Source organism: Pundamilia nyererei, unplaced genomic scaffold (genome assembly GCF_000239375.1).
Source record: "Pundamilia nyererei isolate P.nyererei 1_Seehausen unplaced genomic scaffold, PunNye1.0 scaffold00097, whole genome shotgun sequence".
NCBI lineage: Eukaryota > Metazoa > Chordata > Actinopteri > Cichliformes > Cichlidae > Pundamilia > Pundamilia nyererei.
Window position 1 is genome coordinate 1,141,538 of NW_005187498.1, and position 15,049 is coordinate 1,156,586.

Genomic DNA, 15,049 nt, shown 5'->3' on the forward strand with positions numbered 1-15,049 from the left:
ATTTTTTGCCATTTTTCAATTGGTCTTAAACTTTTGATCGAGACTGTATATGTCTTACATTTAAAACATCAGGAATATCAAGTTCACAATATAAAGAATTTTAAAAGATCAGTTGCCTTGGACTAAATTTTTCACTGAATGAATCACCATTTTAATAATGAGTGGTCATTACATGTATGTATTGTACTTCTATAACAGGGTCTAAGCGCTGGCCTTCATTAAATAAGAAGATTGCAATTACTCTGCAAGTATACTCTTACCCAAGGAGTGAGCCTAACTTAGCAAGAAGACTGGAGGCAGAAGGAAAAGGTTAGCTGTTCTCTCCAAAAAACTACAAACTCCCTCAGTAACTGCAATAAATCTAAAAAAATAAAGGACAGTAATATGAGTATAGCAGTAATATAGAGCAATATAATGAAAGATAATTGTGATTCATTCACTGTGACACATGAAAAAGAGTCCCATTATCTACTTCTTCTATCCTGAATAATATATTCTCATTTTCCCCCAGAGATTCAAATGAAGCTCCTTTACCGCTCATGAACGAAAGACTACGACCAGTATTGTTGTTGCCTGATTGTAGTTGTCCAGAAGCATGCAGACGGGTCAAGAGTCTGAGGTGCTGAACCAACGTGAAGGAGGGTATATAGTGTGCAAGAACAAAGGGACAATGGTTTGCACACTCACTGAGGACCATAACACTGGGACCTGTACCTGCTTGCGTCCAGCCCCTCCCAGTAGGGCTCAATGCTGGGAATGAGGCTAAGTGGACTCCTGCAGAGGTGGGGAGATCAGACAGTAAGAAGTGAGGAGCATATGGAAGTAAACAGGAAGCCTGGCAATGAGAGAGAGGGCAACCAAAAAGGAACAGAAAAAAATGAAAGAAAAAGCTCATTCCTGTTCAGCAACTTAGGGATGAGAAGCATTAATGAGTTGGAGAATAACTCAATGTAAAATTTCACAGAAAAAGCGTAAAGATAAGAAAAACTAGAGCAAAAAGAGGGTTTCCTGCCATAGTTTCATTTCCTCACATTTCGCATTTCAGACACAAGAGGCTGAAAAAGCACAAAAGGACAAAGCAAAAAAAAACAAAAAACATTTCATTAAACGAGACCTTTCCACACTGCACCATCTTATTGCCTTGAAATGGTGAAATATTAGGCCATACATGTTATTGTATAGTAATTTGCAAGCATCCACATGTGTATAGCAAGCATGCATTCGACCATGGTCCTCTACAATACTTTTGGGATATTTTAATACAGTTGTATTACACTCAGGATGTTCACTTCAAATCTGGTGCAGATTTCTCCCATTTACAAGAGCAGGGAAAAATCTGACTTTATTAACTAGCATGACAGCTGTGTCAGCGGTTACTTAAGTAATCTGAAAAGTTCCTTGACAAACATTCCAGCCAGTGAAACAAACATACTCCCAAAACATCATAGAAATGCCTTTCACTTTTTAATGAAAGAAAATGTATGCCAAACAAAAAACGTATAGTATTTAGATTTTAGAAACTCCACTACAGACCTCCTCATGGTGTTAAAGGGAAAATCTATGATCCTAGTATATAAATGTATTTGGGGAAATAAGCTTAGAAAAACTGCAATTAAAGTCTGGCTTTTTTACCTGATGTTCAACTTGATCAATGTATTACTCCTAACCTCCCTCCCAAAGAGAAAGGAAGTCTCTGTTTTATGTAAGCAGATTTTTAAATTCTGTACATGGGAGGTTTACTGACGTTTTTCTACAGTTTCTTTGTTGCACTCTAAAAAGTAATTCATCAGACCCGTTACCACCACTTAAATGCATGGCTGCAAGAGAAAAATTCTCTAATTTATTGATTAAGATAAATCTTCTAAATTGAAAACTTTATTTTGTTGGGGTGTGTTGACTTAATAATTTGGTAATTATATCAACTTAACTTTGTAAGTAATTTGAAATTAAAAGGGTTTAAAACAAAATTCAATTTGTAGTTTCTTAATGAAATTGGATAGATAACTTCATTTTTCTTCACTGTAACCTCTGATTTCAAGGTCCATCTCCTACCCAGTTAACATGTCCTACCAAATTCACATATTAAGACTGTGTTGCACGGAGGACTTGTATGCTGATGTTAAAGAGATTTTAATGTAAGTAACATTTTATTTACAAATAACAGTTCTACTAAAGCAATGCATTTGTGCTAGTAAGTGTTATGACCCGTAGTGGATTTGTTTCTGACGTTATGCTCATACAGCTGAGGAAATAGTTTATCATTATTATTATTATTATTATTATTATTAACGGTGAATACTTCTGTGAGAAGGATAGCTGTAGAGTTTCTGTTTGCCTCATTTATTTTATTTTTTGTATGCTATACATGATGTTACATTTTAAATTGTTTTAGTTACTATTGCAATACAGCAATACAGTAAGTACTGTTCTTGGTCTTAAGAGCTGCATCTATCCTTATTACTTTTTTTAAACACATCAAGTTTTATGAAATATTGTTAATATGATTCTGGTTGTATCACCCTGGCACAGACTATGTGAATCTCTTTGTCATTAAGTCTTTACATAGGCATTTTGTGTATACATAAACATCGTTTAATATTTTTTTAAAATATATATGAAATTGATTTTTGTGGATTATCAGTTTTAAGCAAACTTAAATTTAATGCTTTATAAATAATAGGTTCCTTTTAAAGAAAATATTTGTAAAGCCTGACAATTGTTTGTAATAATCCTCAAATTGTCTTATAGCATTTTTCTGTATGTGTGGTGTACAGATTTAAAAAAAAGAGTTCAAGAGAGTAACCACTGTAAGTCTTGAATCTAATCTTTTGGCTAAACTTGACCATTGTACCCCAAAACTAATGGATGGGGTTTGATGAAGGGGAGGAGCTAAAGGACTGAGAATCTTGCTTCTTGAGGTATGATAATTATTTAGGCTTTGGCTAACTTCAGAATGCAGTTTGTTTGCAGCCACCTATATAATGTATTACTCATTTTGATACTTTATCTACTTTTTCTTAAATTGCACAATACTCTCAAAGTACGCAGAGAGGTACCCATCGACTCAACCCGGGAGAGAAGGAAGAAGACCTTTTCATGCAGTTTGGTGTAAATAATTCAGCATCTTGAATAAAAATGAAATGGATTTACAAATGTCACACCCATATCAGTGGCCCAACATAAAGGGAATGCACATATTGCCTATTTTTTTACAGCATAAACTAGAACATTATAATTAGACCAACACAGTGAACTGCTCGTAAAGCAAGTAAAATATGTTGTTAGAAATCTTTTTAGGTCAAGCAGCCAAATTGGTCACAGAACATGTTGTCTATGTCGTGTGATTATGTTTTGTGTTATGATACCATAATTTTGTCTCATTCTTATTAATGTATCCTAATTTTCATTCATGTCTGTATAAAAATAAATAAACAATAAGTCCACTGATGATCTAGATTCAGTAAGATTCAGTTAGGGTGAAAGTATAATCTGATTTCTGATTTATTTTCAGTGTTTAAATATAAAGCGTTGAAAGTTACAAATAAAATCCTTAAATGTTGAATTCGTTTATTTCTTGAAAGCAGTTAAAATTACAAAAACAAGAAAAAGCTAAAATAATAATGATGAAGAAGAAAATCAACAACCTAATGACACCATACAATACTTTCAAATAATGTGAAAAAAGTTGTTGGTGTAACATCATTTTATGAGTACACAGCTTAAAAAATAGATTTTAAGCTACCAATTATTAAGTAAGGGGTAGTTAAAATTACTTCTGATTATAGAGGAAAAGTTCATTCTCTTAACGTAAAATAGTTTGTGGGTTAAACATAATTTCAACATAAGTTTTCATAACTCAGAAATATTCATGGAAGCTGTTGCGTCATTTTTTGTTGAGCTTAAACATTTGTTTTTAGAGTGTAATCAGATTTCATACTCTTTAATATTCTCACATGAAACTATAAAAGCTAACAGTGATTGTCTGTAAATATCCTCCCCCACCCTGTCTGAGGCCTTGGACTAAACTGAATTTTTAAAGTGTAGCACAGACAACATGGATGGGCTGTGTCACAGAGCAAGCCATGCTGTTTGTCAGGTATTCGATCAACAATGCTCCAAAAGCCACCAACAGCACAAATAGTCCAGACGTCCAGCTCAGAGACTCCATGTGGCTAGGGTGAAGCTTAGCAAACAGTTAGCAACTACAGCGTGTCTGGATCCACTTATCATGCTCCTAAATTAATAAAGTTCAAATACAAAAAAATAAAAATCATGCCCTTTACAGGTGTTATGAAGGGGCAAACACTCTTTTTTAGAGTGAGCATTAGGTGTAGCTGAGTTCCTGCCTCAACTAATATGACTCTACAGTAAGTATTGGAAAGCTGGAAAGATTCTCACAATGCAATATGAGAACCAACAGAAGATGTCAATACAGTGAAGTTTATGTAGAAAAAACAGCTTTCTGAGGGAGTAATGAACACACACACACACACACACACACACACACACAAAACAAATATTCAAAATTAAGATGGACAGTCAACAGTGATGCTTTGAAGTTATCATTTAGGTACCTGTAGTACATGTTCATGTCTGTCAGAGTTTTTAGTACACATGTTACTGCTAGTACAGGATGCACTGATAGGGAGGCTGTAGCTCAGGCGGTAGAGCAGGTCATCCACTGATTGGAAGGTTGGTGGTTTGATTCCTGGCTTCCCCCTAGTCTGCATGCCAAATATCCTTGGGCAAGGATACTTGATACTAACCCCATGTTGCTCTCCGATGCATCCATCGGAGTGTGACTGTGTATGAATGTTAGATAGGCACTAACAGCTTAGAAACAGTGCTTGTGTGAATGGGTGAATTAATTAATTGTGTAAAGCGCTTTAAGTGTTCAGATAGAGTAGAAGAGTGCTATGTAAGAAACGGTCCATTTACCATAGTGGATAACCTTCTTAATATTATTCCACACAATTTATTCGATATTTACAAGTTTACAATTTATTAGATATTACATTGTATTTAAAACAGTAATATAACGTGTACTACTATTTGATTTTCTTTGTTAAATCAATTTGTTTTGTGAGGTTTTGTTGTTGTTGTTGTTTTGTAGTACAGCAATATATTTGTGTGGCACAAATGTACTTACGGAGTTTCCAGGCTTTTTCTGCAGTGAGTTATTGAAAGAGGGGGGTCTGGAAGATAGGGAACAAAAAACAAAACACTGTAAACTGTAAATACACTGGTAGGGGAGGGAGAAAACAAGCACTTCACTTAGAAGCTGTACAAATAAAGGCAAGGTCATTTGAAGTACTCCAATGAGCTGTTTTTATTCCTATTTATTTTCAGCCGAGCCTCAATATTAAGATTCATAATGTGGAAAATATTGTTTTGCCATTCACGATAAACGTGTCTGACCCAACACATTTACATAAAAGGCTTATAAAACTAGACTCACCAAAGGCAACATTAGCATGGCTGCTGCAGGGCTTTGAGCAGGATTTGAACGTGAGCGACAGAACAGCAGTAAAATGCAACAGAGGCTTAAAAACATCAACATAAATATAATGACTGACTGCAGCTAAGAATCTATCACTTTTAGCTTTTGATGGCTATGATGGCAGCATAAAGCAGCAGATCACAAAAAAAGAGAAAAACGAGTACAGCAACAAATTATGTGTAATTCCATAAATATATTCAAATCAATGAAAAACTATTCTTTTAACAACTTAAAAGGATGTTCTAACCTTGTTTTTTTGTAAAATGCAATGTTTATATTTAGGAACACCCGTTCATCTGCTCACTCATGCAAATCTCTAATTAGCCAGTCACTTGGCAAAAATGATTTGCACTTAGGCATGTAGACATGATAAATGCTAAAGTTCAAACCAAGCATCTGAATGGGGAAGAAAGCTGATTTAAGTTACTTTGAAAGTGGAATAGTTGTTGGTACCTCTACTACCATCTACTGGGATTTTCTCACAGAACCATTTCTAGGGTTTACAGAGAGTAAACACAGCATGTCTTTATCCTGTCTTCCTTCTGTCACCCCAACCGGTCATGGTAGATGGCCCCGCCCCTCCCTGAGCCTGGTTCTGCCGGAGGTTTCTTCCTGTTAAAAGGGAATTTTTTCTTCCCACTGTCGCCAAAGTGCTCATAGGGGATCGTATGATTGTTGGGTTTTTCTCTGTATGTATTATTGTAAGGTCTACCTTACCATATAAAGCGCCTTGAAGTGAGTGTTGTTGTGATTTGGCGTTGTATAAATAAAATTGAATTGAATATTCCAAAAAAGAGAAAATATCAAGTAAGAAGCAGTTCTCTGAACAAAAATGTATCATTGATGTCAGAGATCAGGGGAGAATAGCAACACTCTTTTGAGTTGATGGTAATTCAAATACCAGCTTGCTACAACCAAGGTATGCAGAAGAACATCTCTGCATACTCAGTGTATCAAACCTTGAAGTGGATGGGTTATAGCAGCAGAGACCACACCAGGTGCCAGCCTTATCAGCAAAAACAGGAAACTAAGGCTACAATTTGAATAGGCTTACTAAAATTGGAAAATAGAAGATTGGAAAAACATTATCAGGTCCATGAGTGAATTTCTGCTGCAACATTCAGATGAATGGATCAGAAACAAGATGATATTGCGGGTGGAGCGCTGCTGACTTAGACTGAGAACACTGTTGGACAGTGGAAGGAATACTTCAAGGACCTCCTTAATCCCACTGGTACGTCTTCCATGGAGGAAGCAGAGTCTGGGGAGGGGAAACACTCACCTATTTCTGGGGACGAGGTCATTGAGACAGTGAAACAACTCCTTGGTGGCAGAGCCCCTGGGGTGGAGGAGGTTCACCCTGAGTTCCTAAAGGCTCTGGATGTTATAGGGCTGTCTTGGTTGACATGCCTGTACAATGTTGCGTGGAGATCAGGGGCGTTACCTCTGGACTGACAGACCGGGGCGGTGGTTCCTATCTTTAAGAACGGGGACCGAAGGGTGAGAAAGTCTATGCCAGGTTGCTCCAAGTGGAGGAGTTTAAGATCAAGATCTTGGGATCTTGTTCACGAGTGACGGGAGAAGGGAGCGGGAGATCGACAGACAGATTGGTGCTGCGGCTTCAGTGTTGCGGAAGTTTTACCAGTTCATCAAGGTGAAGTGAGAGCTGAGCATAAAAGCGAAGTTCTCAATTTACTGGTCAATATACATCCCTACCCTCAACTATGGTCATGAGCTGTGGGCAGTGACTGGAAGAATGACATACAAGCGGCAGAAATGAGGTTTCTCTGAAGGGTTAGGGTTAGGGCTACTCCCTTAGAGGCAGGGTGGGGAGTTTGGCCATCCAGGAGGGGCTCAGAGTAGAGCCTCTGCTCCTCCACATCGAAAGGTGGTTTGGGCATCTGACAAGGATGCCTCCTGGGTGAGGTGTTTATGGTGTCGCACCGGGAGGAGGCCCCAGGGCAGACCCAGGACATGCTGCGGAGATTATATCTCTCAGCTGGCCCGGGAACGCCTTGGTGTTTCCCCGGACAAGCTGGAGGTGGTGGGTGGGGAGGGGGAGGTCTGGGCTCCCCCCTGTGCTCTCTGCTTAGGCTGCTCCCCCCGCCACCCGGCCACGGATAAGCGGAAGATGGATGGATGGATGCTTTCTGACTTTCAGAATCTATAATTATTAAAATTTTTAATTGTATGTTGTTGTTGTCTTTAGTTTTTAACAAATAACACATGTTTTAATATACATAAAACATGCACCAACATAGTCACCACCATTAAATCTTAGCTCCTTAAATCACTTTTGTTTATGTTTGATTAGTTAAGAGCATAAACATGTAGCAAAAAGGAGTGTGAAGAAATTAGAAATAAAACAATACTAGAAAGAAAACAAGCGAGATGGGAAAATAAAATCAAAGAATAAGAAGTACTATCCAGAATGTTTATGCATGATGATACAACGGTTGCTGCAGAACCTCCACAAGTTAAGCAGCTGACATGTTTCAGGTTTTTAGGATTAGCTTAGTGAATGTGGGAAGTTAAATATATATATTAAATATAACAAGTTTCCCCTCACCTCTTTTCCTCTTGAGTTTTCTCCGCCGCTGCTTGTTGACAAAGCAGGCAGCCATGGTACTGAAAAGGACAGCTGCTGCCAAGAAGCAGATGGTGGCCACAATACCAGCCACCACAGGCCGTGCCAGTCCACGCTCCTCCACCAACTCTGGAGGAGGAAAGAAATCTGAGGGGGAAGAGAGAGGGAGACAAAAGCATAATGAAGTCGAACAGCAAATTCATGACAGAAACAGAGCCCTATACTCCAGGTATGCAGACTGTGAGGAAACATCACAGCAGAGGAACATGTGCCAATTTTTGTTTGCTCACTGAACTTTTGACATGGCCATCCTTTATATTAATGCTATACTCAGCATTCAATTTGTGGCTCCAAAACAGAGACTGATATTTACTATGAGATATACCACACAGATGTGAGTTTACTGGTAAAGAGCACACTGTCCCTGCTCTTTGATTAAAACTAAACCAGGACTTTCTGCTGTTTTCTGGCAGCTTCATCTGCAAAATTAGAGCTGCAGAGTTCACTCGTTTCTGTGTTCTTGTAGAAGAGCCTCGAAAAACATTCTGTCCTGTCCAATAAAATTCAAATATATTCAAGCTGACCTTTACTGCTGCATATGTCTTCTGCAGGGTGCATGTCACAATGACTAAGCAGAATGCTAACTTTTCCTCCTATTCAGAACTACGTAGAAGGTAATGTAATTCATGCACTGTTTTGATTGATTGCGTGGTTAACTAATGTGGTTAGACTGGCTTAGACAAAAAAGAAAATCTTGTGTCTGATGAAATTCAATTAGCTTAGTGTCTGCTGAACAGGGTCAAAAAAACGTATAAATAAATTTTGTTAGTATGAAACGTGTGATTGACTTTTACACAGTAATCAGTAATTGGTTTACATTAGTGCTCCTTACATTTCCGAAGTTCCCTAAATCATCTCTGAGTGGGAAGTAGATGAGAAACTCCATCACATATGTTGTTATCCCTTGTGTGTTTTTTGTAACCAAAAACTGTAATTCTATAAACGTTTCATGTGTTCAGAGCCAGAGGGCAGAGGAAGATCAAATGCAGAGTTTGAAAAAACACAAAATGTTAATAAAAACTTCAGGCAGGAAGTAAAAGTTTGACAGTGAGTTCATGAAATGTGGACAAGAAGACTAGTTTATATTTATTACTAATATTGAAGAATGTTACTTGCCAGAATTAAGTTGAAGAGGAAAGAAGGAAGAAATGGTTACAAATATTTAAACCCTACAGTATAAGAAACATTCTCAGGTAAAGAAGCTGGTTGCTGCTGTCTCTCACACTGTGCCTTACACAGACATTCATTTTACTGGCCAGCAGGGGGCAACTCCTCTGGCTGCAAAATAAGCTCACTAGTTTCCTTTTGGTCATTTCATAAATTCTGAACTATTAGAGTAAAGAAGAGGACAAAGCAGGGTTTCTTCTAACAGTGTTTCTTAGTTAGATCCACTTGTTGGTGACTTCAGTTGCACAAGATGGGTAACCAATGGGTCACACCAAAGTAGTTATATCCACCTTTTATATATGGAGGCTCCACCTAGTAGACCAACAAGACCTGTAAGAGTCTGTTGAAGTGCCAGACACCAAAATGAGTCAATCCATTAGACCTCTATGTTAACGTCTTACATTTTGCTGCATTATAAAGCGTTCCGCCTTCACAGTTACTGTACGGCAGATTAATTTTCTTTATAATTGACACGTGTGCCGACAGAGGCAGCTGTAGCTGATAGCTGGCCTAGGCCTCAACGCTCTACAATGCTTGTGTTGCTGGTGCTTGTCGGAAGATTTTAATTGAATTACCTGACAAATCATATGTCCTGCTGTATAATAGAGTCCATCTAAGAAGCTTGTGCTTTTGTTTGTGTGGGCAAAAACTCTGTTATAATAATACTAATTAATATTTAACTGTAATTAAAATAATGGAATTACTATAATTAAAAGCCAGCCAATGCAACAAAGAGGACAATGTTTCTGCTGTGCAGCTATGATGTCTGGTTGTGGATTTACAAATTTCTACAACTGTCCTCAGTTGAAGGAGTTGGTTCAGTTATCTCTCAGTGAAACCAGGAGGTACAATGGGTCAACTTCTGTTATGAACTTGTGAGAGTAGTTTATGTGCTACAGATGATGTATGATTAGCAAAATACAAAGTATTAATGCAGGAACACCCGATCAGTGAATCACTGCTCAACTATCCAAATCACCTTTGTCATGTTTGAAAGGACAGAGTGTATCCACATCACGTTGGACAAAATTTAAGGAAAACATAGTCAAATAAATTCCATATCAACAGAGAAATGAGCAGAAGCATTTGATCATCGTACAGCGTAGTTCCCAGTTTTACCAGAGGGGGGAAGCAGAGTACTTCCAAAAACAAGTGAAAATCTGGTCTATAAATGTTACCAGCAGCTGTTCCTACTAAACGGAGTGTACTCAGTGACCTCTGTAGAGGAGTGCCATCATATATGAATAGTTTAATTTCAGACCCCAAACACAGTCTTTTTTTTTTTTTTTTTTACAGCCAAACAAAACTGGCTTTTTTAAAAATCAGGAAGCCACCCAGTACAATCAGTGGAGAAGCAGACAGGAAGATGATGTCATCCTCCTCAGGATGCTACAAAGGAGTGTCCATGTTAAAGCGAGCTTGAATTGTGCTGAGTGGGTAAAATGTAAAGTTGGTGTTGCTGAGTGTGCAATACATCTACCACCCCTCTTCAGCTCAGAGATGTTAGGCTAGCCCGAGGTTAAATATGCAGTTTGCAGCTAGTTGTTGGGTTGCAACTCACTGAGCAGCTTTATCTATCATTCTTCTTCTCTAAGCTTCATCCTTCTTCTATACATACTGGATAATGTAGGGTTCTTACACATAATAGCTCTATATACATATTCACATTTCATCTGTCAGTCATGGCCACAAATAAAATTCTAACATTTTAAATGATCTAATGCCTCACCTGTGCTGGACACTCCAACTACGTTACTAGGCTCGCTGATCATGTCATCCATGATGGCCATGACGCGGAACTCATACCACGCCTCCTGAGACAAGAAAGAGATTATGTTATCAGAAATGTTCAGTAAGCCTGAACCTGTAAAATTCCACTGGCATCTCCAAAGACCACCAAGCTACAACAGTCCAAGGCTTTGGAAACTTTGGAAATAGAACTCATATGAACAAAACTCCAATATACGAGCATACTGTCATTATTTATTTAACAAAATCCACCTTTAGCAGGATACTTGAAGTAATTGCTTTCCGTATGATTTCATCAGAGGAATTTTGACCTACTCTTCTTTAACGTTTCTTCATTTGTACTGGACATTCCATTCAATTCATCCATCCATCCATTATCTTCCACTTATCTTTCACACAAAGCTGGCTATGTTGCCACACAGGAGCAGCAGCTCTACTCCGAGATCCCTCTGGATGTCGGAGCTGCTTTCCCAAATCTCTAAGCCTGAGCCTGGTCACGCTACAGAACAAACTCAAACTTTTAGTCATTTACCCAGACTTCATGACCATTAAGTTATAACCAATGTGAGAGCTGTGTCTGGATCCGTGTCACAAATTCAAGCACATTTTCATTGGGTGTTGGAATCTTTCAGGGTTCCCCCTCGTCTCCAATCCTGTTCTTGATTCATGGACAGGATCCCAAGATAGCCTCGGTGAGGAGGCTGTCCGCTTTCAGAACTACAGAATAGGATCTCTGCTTTTTGCAGATGATGTAGTTCTGTTGACTTCATCAGATTCATTCAGATTTTCTGTTTTCAAATTTAAAATTGACTAAGATTAAGACTTGAGACTACAAGAAGGCCCTATTATGTAAAAGTATCAGGCAACAAATCAGAAGAGTGTCTATTAGATCTCATCCCTTCAAGACTGCTCCAAGAAGTCCTACCATTAATCAATGATTCAAGCCTAAATGTGATCAGTCTATATCTATTAATCGTCTAGGTACCACAGACCTTTAAGGTGGGAGTAGTTAAATCATTACTTTAAACGTCATCACTTGACCCAGCTATCTTAGCTTATTACAGGCCAATGTTTGTTTTGGTAAATGAACTGGTTGTAATAGAGCACTTTTTAATTCTGCCTGTGTACTCAAAGCACTTGTACTCAAAAAACTTGCGTCATTCACCTTTTTTCTATACGTTAGTGCTTTCAATTTAAGATTCACAGATGACAAATACCAAGAAGCCAGATAACAAACACCAGACAGAAAGAATGACTGAATGACCCCTAATTTTCTGCTTCTAAATTCAGTTGAAACTGAGGTTAATGTACTCAGTCCTAAACATTTTAGAAACATGGTGTCTAACCACTGTGGATGGCATTACCTTGGCCTCCAGTAACAACGTGAGAAATTATGGAGTTGTTTCCTTAACCAGGATATGTTCTTCAATGTGCATATTAAACAAATATGTGGGACTGCCTTCTTTGCAATGCTTATTGCATTTGCACAATATTTTTAAAGTTAGAAACATCCTGTTTCAGAGTAACGCTGAAATACTAGTTACTGTTTTTATTACTTCTAAGCTGGACTATTGTAATTCCTTATTATCAGGATGTCCTAAAAACCTCTTGCAAAGCTTTCAGTTGATCCAAAATATAGCAGCACCCAGCTCCCAGTTTGGATTCGGGAGACACGGACTCTTCTCTACTTTCAAGGTTAGGCTTAAAACTTTACGTTTTGACAAAGCATATAGTTAGGGCTGAATCAGGTGTTTATGCACCACTTTGCATTTAATCATTAGTTACTATTAAACTCGGGCTCTCCTCCACAGCATGTCTTTTATCCTGTCTTCCTCCCCTCACCTTGCATCAGATTGCTACCTCTCCCCTGAGCCTGTTAGGATGGACAGTGGGCAACAGTAGGAATGAAAAACTTTCCTTTAACAGGAAGAAACCCCCGGCAGAGCCTCTCTGCCACATCTTTCACCATTCTGTGGCAGAGAGGCTTATGTACTGAGGAAAGTCTGTCATTTTAAACTAAAGACTTTCTGGTTTGTTCACATGATCTTTAGTAAACAGCACCTATGTTCTTTTTATTAATTTCTCCTTGTCATACACATCACTGTTGTTCAGAGTACTCCTGAAACTGTACTCATGAACATTAATATTTGCTCTCTGTGAGACCCCAAGTTGCTTCCCATGTATCCTGGGTTCCTCTGTGACTTTGGCTACGTTCACACTGCAGGTCTTGATGCTCAATTCGGACTTTTTGATCAAATCCGATTTTTTTGTCTGGTTGGTCACACTACAAATAAAATGCGACAGCAAACGCGCTCTAGTGTGCGCAAAAGAAGACGTCACACGCAACGCGCTCTGTTTAGACCTAGTATTGTTTGACTGATGGCCCCATAAAGACTTGTTTCAGTGTTTACGTTTCCCAATTTTGATTGAAGTTGTAAAGTTATTTTGTTATTTACATATGGCCTAATAATGATCCTTATTGCTGTTTAAGAGAGGAGCGGTGCTTCAAAGGATAGCTGCAGATTTCTCTCAGAACCTGCAGATTATACAGTACAAATAAAATGTTCATGTTTCTCCAACGTTGTCTTCCCAACAGTTTCACTGACATCTACACGGGATGGCCAGGAAGCGTTCACGATGTCTTCTCTGGCGCTTCTCTGGCGCTGATAATTTGCGTCTGTCGTGTCAGTGACGTAAAAGACGGATTTAATGCGACATGACCGTTCAAACAGCAGTCGCTTTCTAAAGCATCGGATATGTATCGGATTCAGCACCACATCCGAAAGTGACCCAGATCGGATTTGAAAATATCGGATTTGTGCCGTTCACACTGTCACACCATGATCGGATATGAGTCGAAGCACTTTCACCTGCAGTGTGAACGTAGCCTTTGTAGTCTTTTATGGGCTACTGGAGCATTGGTGAACTACTGCTGAATAGTGGTTCCTTAACCTATATTTTGCGCTCAGAATAATTGCTGTAAGCAATTGGCATCGGAGTGAAAAGAATGTAGTTAAAGGGACAGATTTTTTTCTTCTGAATCAGCATTATCAGAACATATGCCTTTTAATTTGTTTTAGGAAACCATATCCACCAACTCGAAGAAGTAACTAATGCATGCTACAACAAACCTTCTTTCAACCCTTCTTTTTGTCCTCTTGCTATTCTCAAGACGTCACACAGGGATTTAAAAAGCTCTTCCTTAGATATAAGAGGCATAAAGTTTCACATCATATTTCACACCAACAAAAATGTACATGATATTCATCAAATACTCACCTGAATCAGATTCAGATTTCTCATTGTTTTTCACGTTTCAGGACTACAGACAGCATGCAATATTTTCCCAAAATTGTTGATGTTAGAGAAATTAGTAAAACACATAGAAAAAAAATTGTGAAAACATAAAAGCTCTAACCATGTAAGTGGAATAAATGTAGGCTACCAGTCAGAATTCAGTGTTGCTACAACATATGAATATATCTATATAAGTTTCAGATATCAACAAATTACTGTATAATATCAAACAATGGTATGAAGTTGGAGTGGCCTAGTCCAAGTCTGGATTTTTGAGATGCTGGAAATGCTTTCGCATGACCTCAGCAGACCATTCATGTGGCTGAGTTAAAACATTTTGAAAAGACGAGTGTGTCAAAGAAAGAAAGAGGAAGCCACAAAGGGGGCAAACAGCTTTTCTATGAAACACACGTTGACCCATGTGACTTTTCTGGACAGGTTAGACCTTTGATTTTGTAATAACTGAAACTTTTATTCTCTGACTGAAAAGCCCGACGTCCCAGGGCTAGCGATTTTTCCAGTCGGGCTACTGCCCTGCCCGTCGGGCTATCATAGGAAGGAAAAATATATGTCAATGATTTTTCATTCTTATGGAAATGTAGCTGGGTAATTATGTCATTGGCATCGGTGAGCCACTGTCAATATGTGACATATTGAAATCGCATTTGAATTTGCACTTGTTTTTTGCT

At 38.4% G+C, this 15,049-nt stretch overlaps 1 protein-coding gene across 2 annotated transcripts in view; it reads right to left on the reverse strand.

The window, feature by feature from the left end:
• igsf9bb (immunoglobulin superfamily, member 9Bb) overlaps window positions 1-15,049 on the reverse strand; it is a 142,227-nt gene that overhangs the window by 21,577 nt on the left and 105,601 nt on the right. For both annotated transcript variants that reach the window (XM_013912674.1, XM_013912675.1), the window contains exons 15-17: window positions 11,044-11,128; window positions 8,070-8,234; window positions 5,150-5,195 (exon numbers count right to left, since the gene is read on the reverse strand). In XM_013912674.1, coding sequence (XP_013768128.1) covers window positions 5,150-5,195; window positions 8,070-8,234; window positions 11,044-11,128 — 296 coding nt within the window. The remainder of the gene's footprint in view (window positions 1-5,149; window positions 5,196-8,069; window positions 8,235-11,043; window positions 11,129-15,049) is intronic.